The 14,050-nt window shown below is 63.1% G+C and overlaps 2 protein-coding genes across 3 annotated transcripts in view; both read left to right on the forward strand.

Annotated features, from left to right (window-relative positions):
- The window catches only part of GNAI2 (G protein subunit alpha i2), a 100,593-nt gene that overhangs the window by 69,463 nt on the left and 17,080 nt on the right, over positions 1-14,050 (forward strand). The gene's annotated exons all lie outside the window — the stretch shown is intronic.
- SLC38A3 (solute carrier family 38 member 3) lies at positions 1,466-10,299 on the forward strand. Its single transcript, XM_069865554.1, has 16 exons — positions 1,466-1,537; positions 3,127-3,278; positions 3,426-3,510; positions 3,603-3,718; positions 4,138-4,211; positions 4,293-4,385; positions 4,465-4,546; positions 5,548-5,630; positions 5,769-5,827; positions 6,189-6,350; positions 6,469-6,548; positions 7,290-7,390; positions 7,507-7,631; positions 8,042-8,186; positions 8,611-8,714; positions 8,818-10,299. Exons 1-16 carry the CDS (start codon positions 1,481-1,483, stop codon positions 8,920-8,922), a joined length of 1,623 nt encoding a protein of 540 aa, XP_069721655.1. The 5' UTR covers positions 1,466-1,480; the 3' UTR covers positions 8,923-10,299.

Genomic DNA, 14,050 nt, shown 5'->3' on the forward strand with positions numbered 1-14,050 from the left:
CATCGCCGACGGAACCCCCCTGCCCTGGCCCCCTCGCTCCTGGCCCTGCCTTGCTCCCAGCTGGGATTTTCCACCTTGTAACTAAAGCCTGGGTGGAAGCGAGGTGTGGAGCGGTGAGACGCGTCCCCTTCCAGCACTGGATCCCTCGCCGTGGGATCCCGTCCCACGCAGGGCAGGGCTGTGGGAGCCCAGCCGCCCCACACACGTGTTCCCAACTGGACGGCGGGGCGGAGAGGGGGGGCAGGCATCTGTGCTGGCCGGGACGCGGCGTGCGAGACCGAACGTCGGCTCCTGTGGCGCGCAGACGTGGCTGGCGGCGAGGGTACGTGCTGCCCCACGCATACGGCTCAGCGTTCCCCGTGGCGAGGCCGCAGCGCGGCCCTGGCGGGGTGGTGGGACAGTACTGGGATTTGATTTGAGCAGCCTGGCTGCGCTGGAGGGATGCTGGGTGGGTGATGTTCATGGTAGCACCAAGCAGGAGCTGCATGGGGAGAGGTGGGAGGTCTCGCTGTGCTGGAGGGATGCTGGGTGGGTGATGTTCATGGTATCACCCAGCAAGAGTTGCATGGGGGGAGGTGGAAGGTCTTGCTGTGCTGGAGGGGTGCTGGGGTGGTGATGTTCATGGTATCACCAAGCAAGAGTTGCATGGGGAGAGGTGGGAGGTCTCGCTGCGCTGGAGGGATGCTGGGGTGGTGATGTTCATGGTATCACCAAGCAGGAGCTGCATGGGGAGAGGTGGGAGGTCTCGCTGTGCTGGAGGGATGCTGGGGTGGGTGATGTTCATGGTATCACCCAGCAAGAGTTGCATGGGGAGAGGTGAGAGGTCTTGTTGTGGCAGAGCTGGAAGGTGATGGAAAAGCGCACGCTGGGGAACTAGTGCAGCCGGCTCAGCACCCTCAGGGATGTGGCCCCGGGGGCCGCAGTGGAGGTGTTCTGTGCTCACACACGTGGCCGTGTCCATGCTGTTAGGGTGGGCAAGCGGGCGCTGGGCTGTAGGTCGGGATGGGGTCAATACTGGGGGACGCGTGAGCCGCCCAGTGCAGCAGCAAAGGTGGCAGCACCCATCGGTGCGGTGGCACCGCAGCCCTGTGGGAAGCGATGCTCGGGAAGAGGCTTTTTGCCCCGACGAGTTAGAGGGTCCTTCTCCAACGCGGGCATGCGGGGACGGGGGGTGAAGCTGCCACCCCCGCGGGGCCACGCGCCACTTCACGTATTTGCTGTTCTGCCCAGCCTTATCACAAGGCAAACAGCGGCAGGCAGGGCACTCTCTGCCCAATCGAAGCGTCTCCCGTTGCCTCCCCTTTCATCTCCCCTTATTTCCCGGGCAGCGCCACCGGGGTCCCTGGCCGAGGGGCAAAGGCCGGGGCCGAGCGGAGAGGTGGCAGCGAGCGGTGCCAGGGCTGTGCCGGGGCTGTGCCGGGGCTGTGCCAACGCTGCCCAGCGGGAGGAAGCGTCTGGCTGCTGGGGCTAAGCTCGGTGCATGCGAAATGAGCCCGACCGTGCCGCTTGCTATTCCGAGAGGCACTTGGGGGAAGAAGTTGGTATTTCCTGAGCCGCCCCAGCGAGGTGTAATTATAACCTGGGAGAAGGAAGGGGTTGCAGAGGAGAGCGCCCAGCCTCGCCGGCGCCCGCGGCGGAGCTGGGGGTGGTGGTGGGATGCAGCGGGGCTCTGCCTGCGCGTATCCTGGTGGTGCTGGGGGGATGTGGGGAGGTGATGAAGCGGCAGGGGTCTTGTGCCCCCCACCCCAAGCGCGGCTCTGGGAGCAGGAGGTTTGCGGATGCCCGCTGGCGGGAGAGCGCAGAGTTAACGGCGGTGTTTGAACGTGCTGGCAGCCTTGTTCAGTCCCTGGATGCTGCCCAAGTGGAGGCCTAGCAGAGGGGATAAATCATCGCCCAGTGCCTGTCCTGCGCTTCCCTCGCTTCCCCCGCATGGCTGAGCCTCCCTGTCTGGGACTGGCTATCCTGCTCTGTGCCCTGCCTCAGTTTCCCCACCAGGCTGGGTGCTGCCGGCAGAGTGTGTCCCCAACTCTAGGCTAACCTTAGGGTGCGTGGCCTGAGATGACCTTGCCAGGTCTTTTTGGTGGCCTGACAGGCACGGCAGCAGCTCAGGAGCTAGAGATGCTGGTGCCCGTGTCCTGCCATGACATCCTCCCCCTGCGTGCGGAGGAGGCTGCCATCCCCAGCATCCCCCCCGCCGCACCAGCGCCTCTGGAAGACTCGCCTTGTCCCCAAGTCCCCTGCTCGCCCCGTGGGGACCCCGGGCACTGGGATGAGGGGGCAGCAGCATCCTACCAGGGTGAGGGACCACGCTGCATCCCAGCCAGCCCTCGCCTTGGGGTGGGTGGCATCATCCTTCAGCCCCAAGGTGGAGACCCCTGGCTGAACAGGGAGGACCCCAGCCTCACAGAGGGGTGGGGGGCGGTGGGGGACCCTGTCCTGGCTGCCATCCTGCCCCAGAAAGCCACCCTGTGCCGTTTCCCAGCGGGGTGGGGAGGGCTGGGGCTCGCACAGAGGCAGCTTTGTACGGCGTGCCAAGGCGTCCCGCGCTCGGCAGCCTGGCTGCCTTCCCCTGCCAAGGAGCTGTCTCCCAGCCCCGCGCTCTTTCCTGCTCCGTTTGTTCGGCCCTGACGTGCCCCCGAGCCCCCTGCCTTGGCACCCTGGCAGCACCGGCCCCGGGAGCGGGACGCAGGCCAGCCCTTCGGTGCTGGGCAGCGCCGCAGGCTTTACGTAACGGTGGAGGCTGGGGGGTCTCCGAGCTCCCCGCCCCATCCCCGGCTGCCCTCCGAAACGCCTCTCAGCACCTGTCTCCAGGAGGGGAAACTGAGGCACAGAGCTGCGGGCAGGGCACTGGAGGTGGGCAGGCATCACGGATAGAGGCTTGGGGGTAGGCTGGGGCTGCGGGCGGTGGGGTGGGCTGTGGGGTGGGTGGCTGTCACTCCTGGGGACGCTTGTGGGGCTGTCGGAGCCGGGGTGAGCTGAGCAGGCGGAGGGGAGAAGCCCCGCTATGGTGATGCCCAGCTGGGCATCCCTGTTACCCCTGATTACCTGTCCCTGTGGTGCCACCGGGGCTGGTGCCGAGCCTGACTGGCTCCCCCAGAGCCCGAACCCACCAATCCCCTCTTGCAGAGCCCGAGGAGAGCCCGCAGCGAGCCCAGCCACCCCCCAGCCATGGATGCCGCGGACGTGCCCCTCCAGACGGAGATGGTGGAGCTGGTGCCCAACGGGAAGCACGCGGCTGCGCTCAACACCTCTGCCATCCCCTCGCTGGCAGGTGACAGGTAGAGGCATGGGAACAAGCAGGGGTAGCAGCATCTCGGGGAGATCCTCCTGGTTGCTCCCTGCCCGCGCGGTGCCAGCCGTGGGCACAGGGAGGGCACGGCAGCCCCCGGTTCTTCTTTGGCCTCACCACCCTCCCTCTGGGCCAGGTTTGAGGAGAACCAGTCCGGCGCGGCAGAGATGGAGGAGTTCCTGCCCCACGGAGCCGAGAAGAAGCAGACGCACTTCACCGATGTGAGTAAAGGTGTGGGTCCGGCAGCGCTGGGGTGGTGGCGGTGCCCGATGTGACCGGTGTGCCCCATCCCTCTTGTGTCTCCTGCGTGCAGTTCGAAGGGAAGACATCTTTTGGGATGTCCGTCTTCAACCTGAGCAACGCTATCATGGGCAGCGGCATCCTGGGGCTGGCCTACGCCATGGCCAACACTGGCATCATCCTCTTCCTGTGAGTGCCGCGCGCCCTCGGGGTCGGGGGGCTCCTCCCTGGGGATTGACGGTGCCAGGCATGCCGGTGAGAAACCTGTCCCTGGCTCAGGGTGACCTAGGGACTAGTGTCCTGCTGCCTGAGCAAAGCCTGTCTGCCCCTGCCGGGCACCGTGCCCAGCTGAGGAGGAGGAGGAGGAAGAAGATTTACTTGATTTCCTTAATACAAGTCTCCACGTGGCCGAATAAGTGGGTGCTGGCTCCCTTTGGGCACGTCGCCATGCACTCGTGGTGGCCCCACGGCGGAGCGGTGCCTGCACCCCGTGGCCCATCTGCCCCGTGAGCACCCGGTTGGTGCTGAGACGAGGGGCTGGGCGAGCTGCCGGGACTGGGATATCCCCACGGCTGTGACCCACAGGTGATGCCACTGTCCTCCCACAGCTTCCTCCTGACGGCGGTGGCCCTGCTCTCCAGCTACTCCATCCATCTGCTGCTCAAGTCCTCCGGCATCGTGGGTGAGTGCCGGATTCCTCGATAGGGCTGTGCCGGGGGGTCCCCTCCCGACCCTCACCCTGCCACCGCTCCCCATCCCGCAGGCATCCGCGCCTACGAGCAGCTGGGCTACCGAGCCTTTGGCACGCCGGGGAAGCTGGCCGCGGCCATCGCCATCACGCTGCAGAACATCGGAGGTGAGGAAGGGGCCGGGAGGTTGGTCCTGGCGGGGACCCGTGCACGCCGGTGCAAGCATGTCCTCGCTCTGCCCCACAGCCATGTCCAGCTACCTGTACATCGTTAAATCCGAAGTGCCTCTCGTCATCCAGACCTTCCTCAACATGCCGGAGAAGACCACGTGAGTGCCTCCTGCCCACGCTGCCTTCGTGCCCTCCCTCGGGCAGGCGCCAGCGCTGCGTCTCCAGCTGTGCAGCCCATGGCAGGGATTTAGTGCCATTAAGCCACTACTATTTTTGATAACTGTCAGTGCTGAATAAGCCCCTGGGTGGGATTAAACTGGGCTGAACTTCCAATCCCTGCTCCTCACATCGCCTTGGGCTCAGGCTTTCCTCCTTGAGCAGAGTTGCAGGGGAAGGATGGGAGCTCTGGTTGGGAATGGGTCGCCCCCATTCTGCACCAGCATCCTCAGCCGGCAGCACTGGGAGTGAGAGGCAGGGGGAGGCTGCGCAGAGCTGCCACTGGGATCTCCACCAGCCTAGGACTGGGCTCTGGGATGCTCGGCTGCATGTGGGACTGGTGCTGGGCTGGGGTCCAGAGAGCAGCTCCCTCTGGCATTGAGGACCTCACTGGAAGAGGCTGCCCAGGGAGGTGGTTCAGTCTCCATCCCTGGAGGTGTTTAAAAGACAGGTGGACGAGGCACTGAGGAATATGGTTTAGTGATTGATAGGAATGGTTGGACTCGATGATCCGGTGGGTCTTTTCCAACCTGGTGATTCTGTGATTCTATGACCTGGCTGAGACCCCTTGTAGACGTGGCCAAGCATGTGATGAGAACAGCAGTTCTCAACCTCCATGCAGCAGCACTGGGACTTGAGGGTGCCCCTCCGTGGGGATACGCAGGAACCCCAGCTCAAGGATGGCCAGGAACCTGGCCTCGGGGGTCCCCAGGATGCCATCCTAGGGTTCAGTGGGGATGCCAGCACAGCAGGGATGTCAGCCTCAGGGGATGCCATCCCAGGGATCCCCAGGGACGCTGGTGCAGCAGGAGTGTCAGCCTCCGGAGATGCTGCTGTCCCTGGGGTTGCCAGCTCGGGGGTCGCAAGGATGGCAGCCAGCCGCTCCCCAGTGGCTCCCCGTGCCCCAGCAGAGCGGGGCGGTGAGCAGGCTCTCTGCTTCCAGGGCCTGGTACGTGAACGGGAACTACCTGGTGATCATGGTTTCCGTCGTCATCATCCTGCCCCTGGCCCTCATGAAGCAGCTGGGTGAGTTGGGGGGCACTGGGGTCCAGCATCCTCGGGCTCCCACGGGGTGATGACGCCAGGGCTGGTGGGCAAGGAGGGGGCACCCGGCCAGTCTGGGGGTCCTGCCTGTGCCCATGGTGCGCTCTCCTCCTTCTCCAGGCTACCTTGGTTACGCCAGCGGCTTCTCCCTCAGCTGCATGGTCTTCTTTCTCATCTCGGTGAGCACCTGCCAGCACGTGCCAGCACCTCGGAATGCCGAGCATCCCCTCTGCTGGGCTGCATGACGCGGGGACAGCGGGGACAGCGGGTGCTCCGGGCTGTGGCGACGCCGTGGCGGTGCTGTCACACTGCTGGGTTATTTTCAGCTGAAGGAGCTGAGCGCTGGGGAAAGAAGAAGGGAGAGGGAGCCCGGGGGTTGGAGGGGGGGACACGACATGCGCGGCCCCTCCGCGTGCCGCTGCCACGCTCTGCCAGGGGCCAGTGTCACCGCCGGTGAGGGATGCAGTGTCAGCTTGGGCAGCTGGTGCTGGAGGATGATGTCTCCAGGCACCGATTTTCCCCATTTATCTCCCACCCTAGGTGATCTACAAGAAGTTCCAGATCCCCTGCCCGCTCCCCGCGCAGGAGGGGAACATCACGGGCACCGTGAACATCACCTCCACCAGCACCAGGGACTACCAGAACAGTCAGGGGGCTGAGCAGGACGCCTGCATCCCCAGCTTCTTCAGCCTCAACTCCCAGGTAGGGGGCTGGGAGGCACCGCTGGGGCTCAGGGTGAACCCCCCGTCCTGTGCACCCGATGAAAGTGGGGGGTCCCAGAGCCTGGCCCCCGGCATTCAGCTGCCCTTTTCTCACACAGACAGCGTACACCATCCCCATCATGGCCTTCGCCTTCGTCTGCCACCCCGAGGTCCTGCCCATCTACACGGAGCTGAAGGAGTGAGTCCTGGGTGGAGGCACCTGAGATGGGTGGAAGTGGGGGGGCTTTATTGGGTCCCCACTCAAAGGTATCGCTGACCGTGTCGGCTGGGGGGTCGTGGGGTGGTGGGTGATACGACCTGGAGTGGGGGGTGATGTCACGTCTGGATGGTGGGTGACACAACCCTGTGTAGGTGATGTCGCTTCTGGATGGTGGGTGACATAATCCAGAGTGGGGTTGGGTAACATCATCCCTGGGGAGGTGGGCGTAACGACCGGGGGGGTGGATGGTTCATTAGGGGGTGGGTGGTTCATTAGGGGGTGGGTGGTTCATTAGGGGGTGGTTCATTGGGGGATGATTCATTGGGGGATGGGTGGTTCATTAGGGGGTGGTTCATTTGGGGATGATTCATTGGGGGGTGGTTCATTTGGGGATGGTTCATTGGGGGTGGGTGGTTCATTGGGGGATGATTCATTGGGGGTGAATAGTTCATTGGGGGTGGGTGGTTCATTGAGGGGTGGGTGGTTCATTGAGGGGTGGGTGGTTCATTGAGGGGTGGATGGTTCATTGAGGGGTGGATGGTTCATTGGGGCTGGGTGGTTCATTGGGTTTGGGTGGTCCAACCACTGCAGAGGAGCACGCAGCCACTGTGCATCCAAGGGTACCCTGGCATCAACCCTCCTTGCCCGGTGCTGGTGGGTGCCCCAGGAGCAGGATAGGCTGGGCTGCAGGGTCCCTGCTGAGCCCACCATCTTCTGCAGCCCCTCCAAGAAGAAGATGCAGTGCATCTCCAACATCTCCATCACGGTCATGTACCTCATGTACTTCTTGGCTGCCCTCTTTGGCTACCTCACGTTCTACGGTGAGCCTCTGGGGAGGGAGCTGGGGGTCCCGCTGGCACACGCTGGGGGCGGTGGCAGCACTGAGGGTGGTGGCAGCGCCGGGGCTGACCCAACGTCTCTCCACCGGTGCCTGCAGGTCAGGTGGAGTCAGAGCTGCTGCACACATACAACAAGGTGGACCCCTTCGATGTTCTCATCCTGTGCGTGCGGGTGGCTGTGCTGACGGCTGTCACCCTCACCGTCCCCATTGTCCTCTTCCCGGTGAGTGGCCTCATGGCGATGCCAGGCGGCACCACCGCTCCCCCCGGAGCCGAAACAGGACCTCAGCACCAGGCTTTGAGAGGGGAAACTGAGGCAGCAATGGAGCTGAGGCCCAGGGACAAAGCGGCAGGGATCTGCAGGGATGGGGGAGTTGGAATGGCTGGGTGTTAGGGACAAGGTTGGGGCAGGGGTGGTGGGGATCAGCAGGGCTGGAAAGGGATGAACTTGGGACCAACGGTGCCATGTGGACAGGATTAGAACTGGGGAAGGGGTGATGAGGGCTGGCAGGAACTTGGGGACAGGACTGGGGCTGGGGAAGGGGTGATGGGAACCATCAAGACTGTGGGGACAGGGGATGAGATAGACTCTAGCTCCAAGGATGGAGTGTGACACCCTATCCCGGTCCCCAGGTGCGCCGGGCCATCCAGCAGATGCTCTTCCAAGGGAAGGACTTCAGCTGGATCCGCCACGTCACCATCGCCGTGGTCCTGCTGACCTTCATCAACCTACTGGTCATCTTTGCCCCCTCCATCCTCGGCATCTTTGGCATGATCGGTGCGTGGCTGTGCCCCACTCCTGTCCTCCCTCAAGCACTGGGCTTTACCTGACCCCCTCGTGCCTCAGTTTCCCTTTTGCACTGTACCGGGACCTGGAGATGTGGGGTTGTCCATCTCCATCCCCATCCCAGCAAGCTGGTTTCCGCAGGGGGGTGCTGGCTTCTTGCGCTGCCAGCTGGTCTTGCTCTTCCCCTGGGTATTTACCTAGATCCCTCAAGCCAGGCTTCCCCCGGCTCGGTGCCAGAGCCCTGACTGCAGCGGGGGGAGCATGGGGACGGTGCCAGGACACAGCGTCCCTGGGTTCCTGGAAAGCTTTGCCAGGGCTGGGGGTGCTGGGGATGAGAAAGGACCTGGCAGTGGGTCTGAGCGGGTCTGAGCTTGGCGGTGGGGGCCTCTGCCCACTCTGTCCCTGTCTGCTCCAGGTGCCACCTCCGCTCCCTGCCTCATATTCATCTTCCCTGCCATCTTCTACATCCGCATCATGCCCAAGGACAAGGAGCCGCTGCGCTCCACCCCCAAAATCTTGGTAAGCGTGGGGACACGGATGGGGACGGCGACTTGGGTCCCAGGGTTGGACTGGGAACCCTCCTGCCTTGTCGGTCCCTCACACCCTTCCCTGTCCCTTGCAGGCTGCCTGCTTTGCCCTCCTCGGGGTGCTCTTCATGGTCATGAGCTTGAGCTTCATCATCAGCGACTGGGCCACGGGAGGGGGGAAGAGCGGTGGCAGCCACTAGCCAGCACCGGGTTCCCGCGCCAACCTCCCCCCGACCCACCGGTGCCCTCAGCCCCCGAGCCACAGCGCTGCTGGGCTTCCCTGGGGACCCTCCGCTCTTGCTGCTCGTCACCCTTGGTGGTGGTTGGGACGTGAGCCACGGCAGGTGTGGGGACCCCCTGAGCTGTGCCCGGGATGGGGCAGAGAGCCTGGGGCAGGTGCTGCGCCCCCCGTCCCCCGTCCCCGCTCCAGCAGGTACCGTCCCTGCTCCGCGCCTCAGTTTCCCTGTCTGTAAAAAATGGGGAGAATAATATTGCCCTACCTCACCGGGAGCTGGCTGTCAGCTGGAGCTCATCTCTGCACGCCCCGAGCCGCCGGCAGCGGGCACTGCCAAGGGCGTGGGACACCGCCTGCCGCAGGGGGCGAGGACCGGAGCGCTGTCCTGGCACCCCAGATAGCATCGAGAGCCCCGATGAATGCTGTCCAGGGGGCGTTGGGGGCTGGTGGCCTCATCGGACCCCTGGCAGTGCCCATGCCCAAGCCTCCCCACCACCCCAGCATCGCAAACGTGGGTAGACGCTGTCGTGCCGCCGCAGCTGGCAGTGCCCTGCCCGCTGCTCTTGACCTCACCGGAGGAACGGTTGGCTCCTGGTGCCCTGGTGCCCCTCGTGCGATGCCTGGGGATGGGCTGCAGGGAGGTGGTGTGCCCGGCTGGGGCTTGGCACCCCTTGGCATCCTGCTCGCGGTGCGGCTCGGGGCTGGGGGCCAGCTTGGGGGCTTCAGAGCCACCTCTCTGCCTGCGTGCCCAGCCCTGGGGTGACAGGCACCCCTGCAACCCACGCTGGCCCTGCTCACCTTGCACCCAGGGCCCAGCTCCCAAGCCCTTGCAGCCCTCTACCACCCACCCCATCCACCATCCATCCACCCACCGCTGGGATCCACCCCATGCCAAAACCCTAAGAGCAGCTCCTGCCCCCCATCCCAGGGTGTGTGGGGAGGGTCAGCCCGGGGGACGCTGCCCTGCGGCAAAGTACATAAGAGACCTATTTTTTTACCAGGGTGGTGGAGGCTGGGATGCTTTTTATAAATACTGTATATAAGAGTAGATCTTTTATAAGGTGTTGTGACGCTCTGGGTAGCTCTGTATAATGTACATATCTATAGGGGGAGGGGGGGGCACATCTCGGCACTGGTGAGGGGCTCGGAGGACCCTTGCATCGCTCCGGGGCTGCCAGCTGCGGCGCGGCCCCCGTGTCCCCAACCCGCTGCTCTGCGGCCACCCCTGCCCCATGCCGGGGAGGGGAAGAAATGCTTTTAAATTATCCGAGGGGGCAATGTTTGTGCTGGCGAGGAGGCCGGCCGGCAGAGCCCCTGCAGTGAGAATAAAGATGTCAATGTGCCCAGGTCTCGGGCGTCACTGGGGAGGGAGAAGACCTGGCACGCAAGGTGGCACCTGGCACGCAAGGTGGCACCTGGCACGCAGCATCCCAGGTCAGCGCGGGCACAGGGCTGCGTGGATGTAGATGGGAACAGCGGGGATAGGGGGACACGTATGCACAGGCTGACGCTACGGACATACGGACACACAGGCAGGGGTCTGAATGCACAGACATGCAGCGGGACAGCATGGACATACGGACACAGATGCACAAGGTCAGTGTGTCTTAATGCACAGACATAGAGTGGAACAGCACAGACATACGGACATGGATGCACAAGGTCCGTGTGTCTGATGTTCAGTGGGACAGCACGGACATACGGACATGGATGCACAAGGTCCGTGTGTCTGATGTTCAGTGGGACAGCACGGACATACGGACATGGATGCACAAGGTCCGTGTGTCTGATGTTCAGTGGGACAGCACGGACATACGGACACATGCACATGGATGCATAGGTGTACCTGGGGAAAGCACAGACCTACAGACATACTCGCACAGGGTCAGTGTGTCTGGACGCAGAGTCATACACGGGGACAGCACGGACATACGGACACAGATGCATGGGGTCAGTGTGTTTGAATGCACAGATGGACAGCGGGACAGCACGGACATACAGACAGGTTCAGTGGGTGCATGCACAGATGTGCGGGGGACAGCATGGACGTACAGACTACTACTACAAACTAATATAAACTAATACAAACACTATTCCCTTTATGAGAGCTGGGGGGTTAACAGCCCAGCTGAAGTGCCTCTCCACCAATGCACACAGCACAGGCAATAAAGAGAAGGAATTGGAAGCTGGAATGGAAGGAATAAGGCAAGGAGGCTGTGGCGTAGTTGCCATCACAGAAACGTGGTGGGACGACTCGTATAACTGGAGTGCAGCTATGGTGGGGTACAAACCCTTCAGGTGGGACGGAAAAGGTAGGAGAGGTGGTGGGGTGCTTTGATAACCGCGAGCTCAATTATAGAATCATAGAATCACCAGGCTGGAAAAGACCCACCAGATCATCGAGTCCAACCATTCCCATCAATCACTAACCCGTGTCCCTCAGCACCTTGTCCACCCGTCCCTTAAACCCCTCCAGGGAAGGTGACTCAACCCCCTCCCTGGGCAGCCTCTGCCAGGGACCAATGACCCTTTCCGTGAAAAATTTTTTCCTATTATGGTGATGATAGGATTGAGTGTCTGTGAGTAAAATTCAGAGGAGCCCAGAAGAAGGCAGATGCTGTGTCCAGAGTCTGTTATAGACCACGCAGCCAAGAAGAAGAAGAAGCTGAGAAGCTCTTCTCCAAACAACTGGGAGAGGTCTCAAGATCAGTAGCTCTTGTCCTTGTGGGAGACTTTAATCTACCGGATACCTGCTGGAAGTACAATAGAGCGGAGAGGAAGCAGTCCAGGAGGTTCCTGGAGTACGTGGAAGACAACTTCCTCGCACAGCTGGTGAAAGAGCCGAGAAGGGAAGGTGCCTTCCTGGACCTGCTGTTTGTGAACAGAGAAGGCCTTGTGGGGGATGTGAGGGCTGGAGGACGCCTGGGACAAAGCGATCATGAGATAATAGAATTCTCAGTTCTAGGTGAGATGAGGAGCGGGGGTAGCGGAAGGGCCACCTCGAACTCCCAGAGGGCAGACTGGACTGTTCAGGAAAGGATCATCGTTACAGCCTCCTCTGGACCCATCCCAACAGTTCCATAGCCTTCTTAGGTTGAGGATTCCAGAACTGGAATCCCATGGGAGCAGATCCCTGTGGGAGTGGGACCTTCAGAGGAGTAGGGACTCCTGTAGGAGTGGGACACGCATGGGAGTGGGTCCCCTGTGGGAGCAGAGACTTCTGTGAGAATGACACCTTCGGGGGAGCAGGATTCATGTAGGATTGGGAACCCCAGGGGACTGGGACCCCCTTGGTAACAGGATTCTGGGGGGCAGGACTCCCAGGGACCAGGACTCCCGTGAGAGTGGGACCCTTCAGGAGCTGGACTCTCATAGAAGAGAGGCTGGGGGTCTCCTGTACCTGGTACCAGGGCAGCGAATGCCCCCACTGTCCCCCCCAGTGGCAGCCCCAAGCCCCCAGCCCTCTCCCACGGTGTGGAGTGGGGATCAACCCCCCCCTTGCCCCCTCCCCAGCCCGGCCCCCTCTGTTCCCTGTGGGCACGGGGCTTTAGTCCAGCCGGCCCCAGGCCTGGGCACGGTGCCAGCTCGTTAGCCAAGCCTTATTAGCGCTGCAGCCCGCTCCCACGGGAACAGTCCTGCTCTCCCCACGCCGGCCCACGGGCGCTGCCCCGCAGACCCCACGGCTGGGCTGCACGGGATGGGGGGCTGCACCCCGCTCCCTGGCACAGCAGCTTGGAGAGCGGAGGATCCCTCGCTGCCCCCATCCCGCTCGGTGGGTGAGGACAGGCTGGGGGGCACAGATGGGGGGCAAAGCTCTGCCGTGGGGCAGTTTCCTGGGCAGGGGACAGCCCTGTGGGGCAGCTGGCACAGTTGAGCACCTTCACTGGGCTGCACGGGTGGTCCAGTCACCAAGAGAGGGCAAGTGCCAGGGTTATCCCTTGCCCAGGGGTACAGGAACAGCTGGGTGCCCCCCTCCTGCCTGGCCTCATCCCTTCTCATGGGCACCCTCAGCCCTGGCACCAGTCCAGGAGCTCCCACGCGTTGTCCCTCATGGACAACGATGGGACAAGCCACCACCCAGTGACACAAGGTCTTCATAGAAGGTGGCTCTGAGACACAGCATCCCCCCACACCGCTGGCTCCAGGGCTGCACCCAAAGGACGCCAGTCCCGAAATACAGCACCCAGGCTCCATCTGCCTCCTCCTGGCTCTCCTGGGACACACCGCGACTGGTGTCTGTGCCTCTCCCGGGACAGACTGTGTCCCAATACCTCTCTGTCCCAGGACACACCGTGTCCCATTGCTCACCTGTCCCAGGACACACCGTGTCCCGTTGCTCACCTGTCCCAGGACACACCGTGTCCCTTTGCTCACCTGTCCCAGGACACACCGTGTCCCGTTGCTCACCTGTCCCAGGACACACCATGTCCCATTGCTCACCTGTCCCAGGACACACCGTGTCCCGTTGCTCACCTGTCCCAGGACACACCATGTCCCATTGCTCACCTGTCCCAGGACACACCATGTCCCATTGCTCACCTGTCCCAGGACACACCGTGCCCCATTGCCCACCTGTCCCAGGACACCCCGTGCCCCAGCCCCTTCCTACCCCGGGTCACACCATGTCCCACTCCCCGCCTATCCCGGGACACATCCTGGCCCCACTCTCGCTTGTCGCAGCGCACGCTGTAGCCGGTAACCGCGTATCCCGGGAGAAGCCGTGGCCGGTCCTGGGTCGCACCGTGTCCGTCAGTGCCCGGAGCCGCCACGTGGGGGCCCGTCCCGCCGGGAGGGCAGAGGCCACGCCCCCTCCATGCAGGCCACGCCCCCTTCTGACAAGCCACGCCCACTTTATATAAGTCTATTTCGCTTGGCCACGCCCATCCAAGCTAAGCCACGCCCCCTTGCTATGACCACGCCCCTTCCAGATAGGCCACGCCCCATGTAACCGACGGGTCCGTCCTGCGTGGCCACGCCCCCACGGGTGACCACGCCCCCTTCGAATCACATGTCTGGGCCACGCCTCCCTCTAGACCACGCCTCTTACGCAGAGGCCACGCCCCACGTGACCGCTCCCATTATAGATAAACCAC

Source organism: Phaenicophaeus curvirostris, chromosome 11 (genome assembly GCF_032191515.1).
Source record: "Phaenicophaeus curvirostris isolate KB17595 chromosome 11, BPBGC_Pcur_1.0, whole genome shotgun sequence".
NCBI classification, from domain to species: domain Eukaryota; kingdom Metazoa; phylum Chordata; class Aves; order Cuculiformes; family Cuculidae; genus Phaenicophaeus; species Phaenicophaeus curvirostris.

What these genes read in the sequence shown, in the direction of transcription:
- SLC38A3 (XM_069865554.1), top strand. Translation starts at nt 1,481, where the DNA reads ATGCGAAATGAGCCCGACCGTGCCGCTTGCTATTCCGAGAGGCACTTG. An exon ending in ACTGGCATCATCCTCTTCCT is followed by an intron (nt 3,719 to 4,137) that starts GTGAGTGCCGCG and finishes GTCCTCCCACAG; the next exon opens with CTTCCTCCTGACGGCGGTGG. An exon ending in CGGCATCTTTGGCATGATCG is followed by an intron (nt 8,187 to 8,610) that starts GTGCGTGGCTGT and finishes TGTCTGCTCCAG; the next exon opens with GTGCCACCTCCGCTCCCTGC.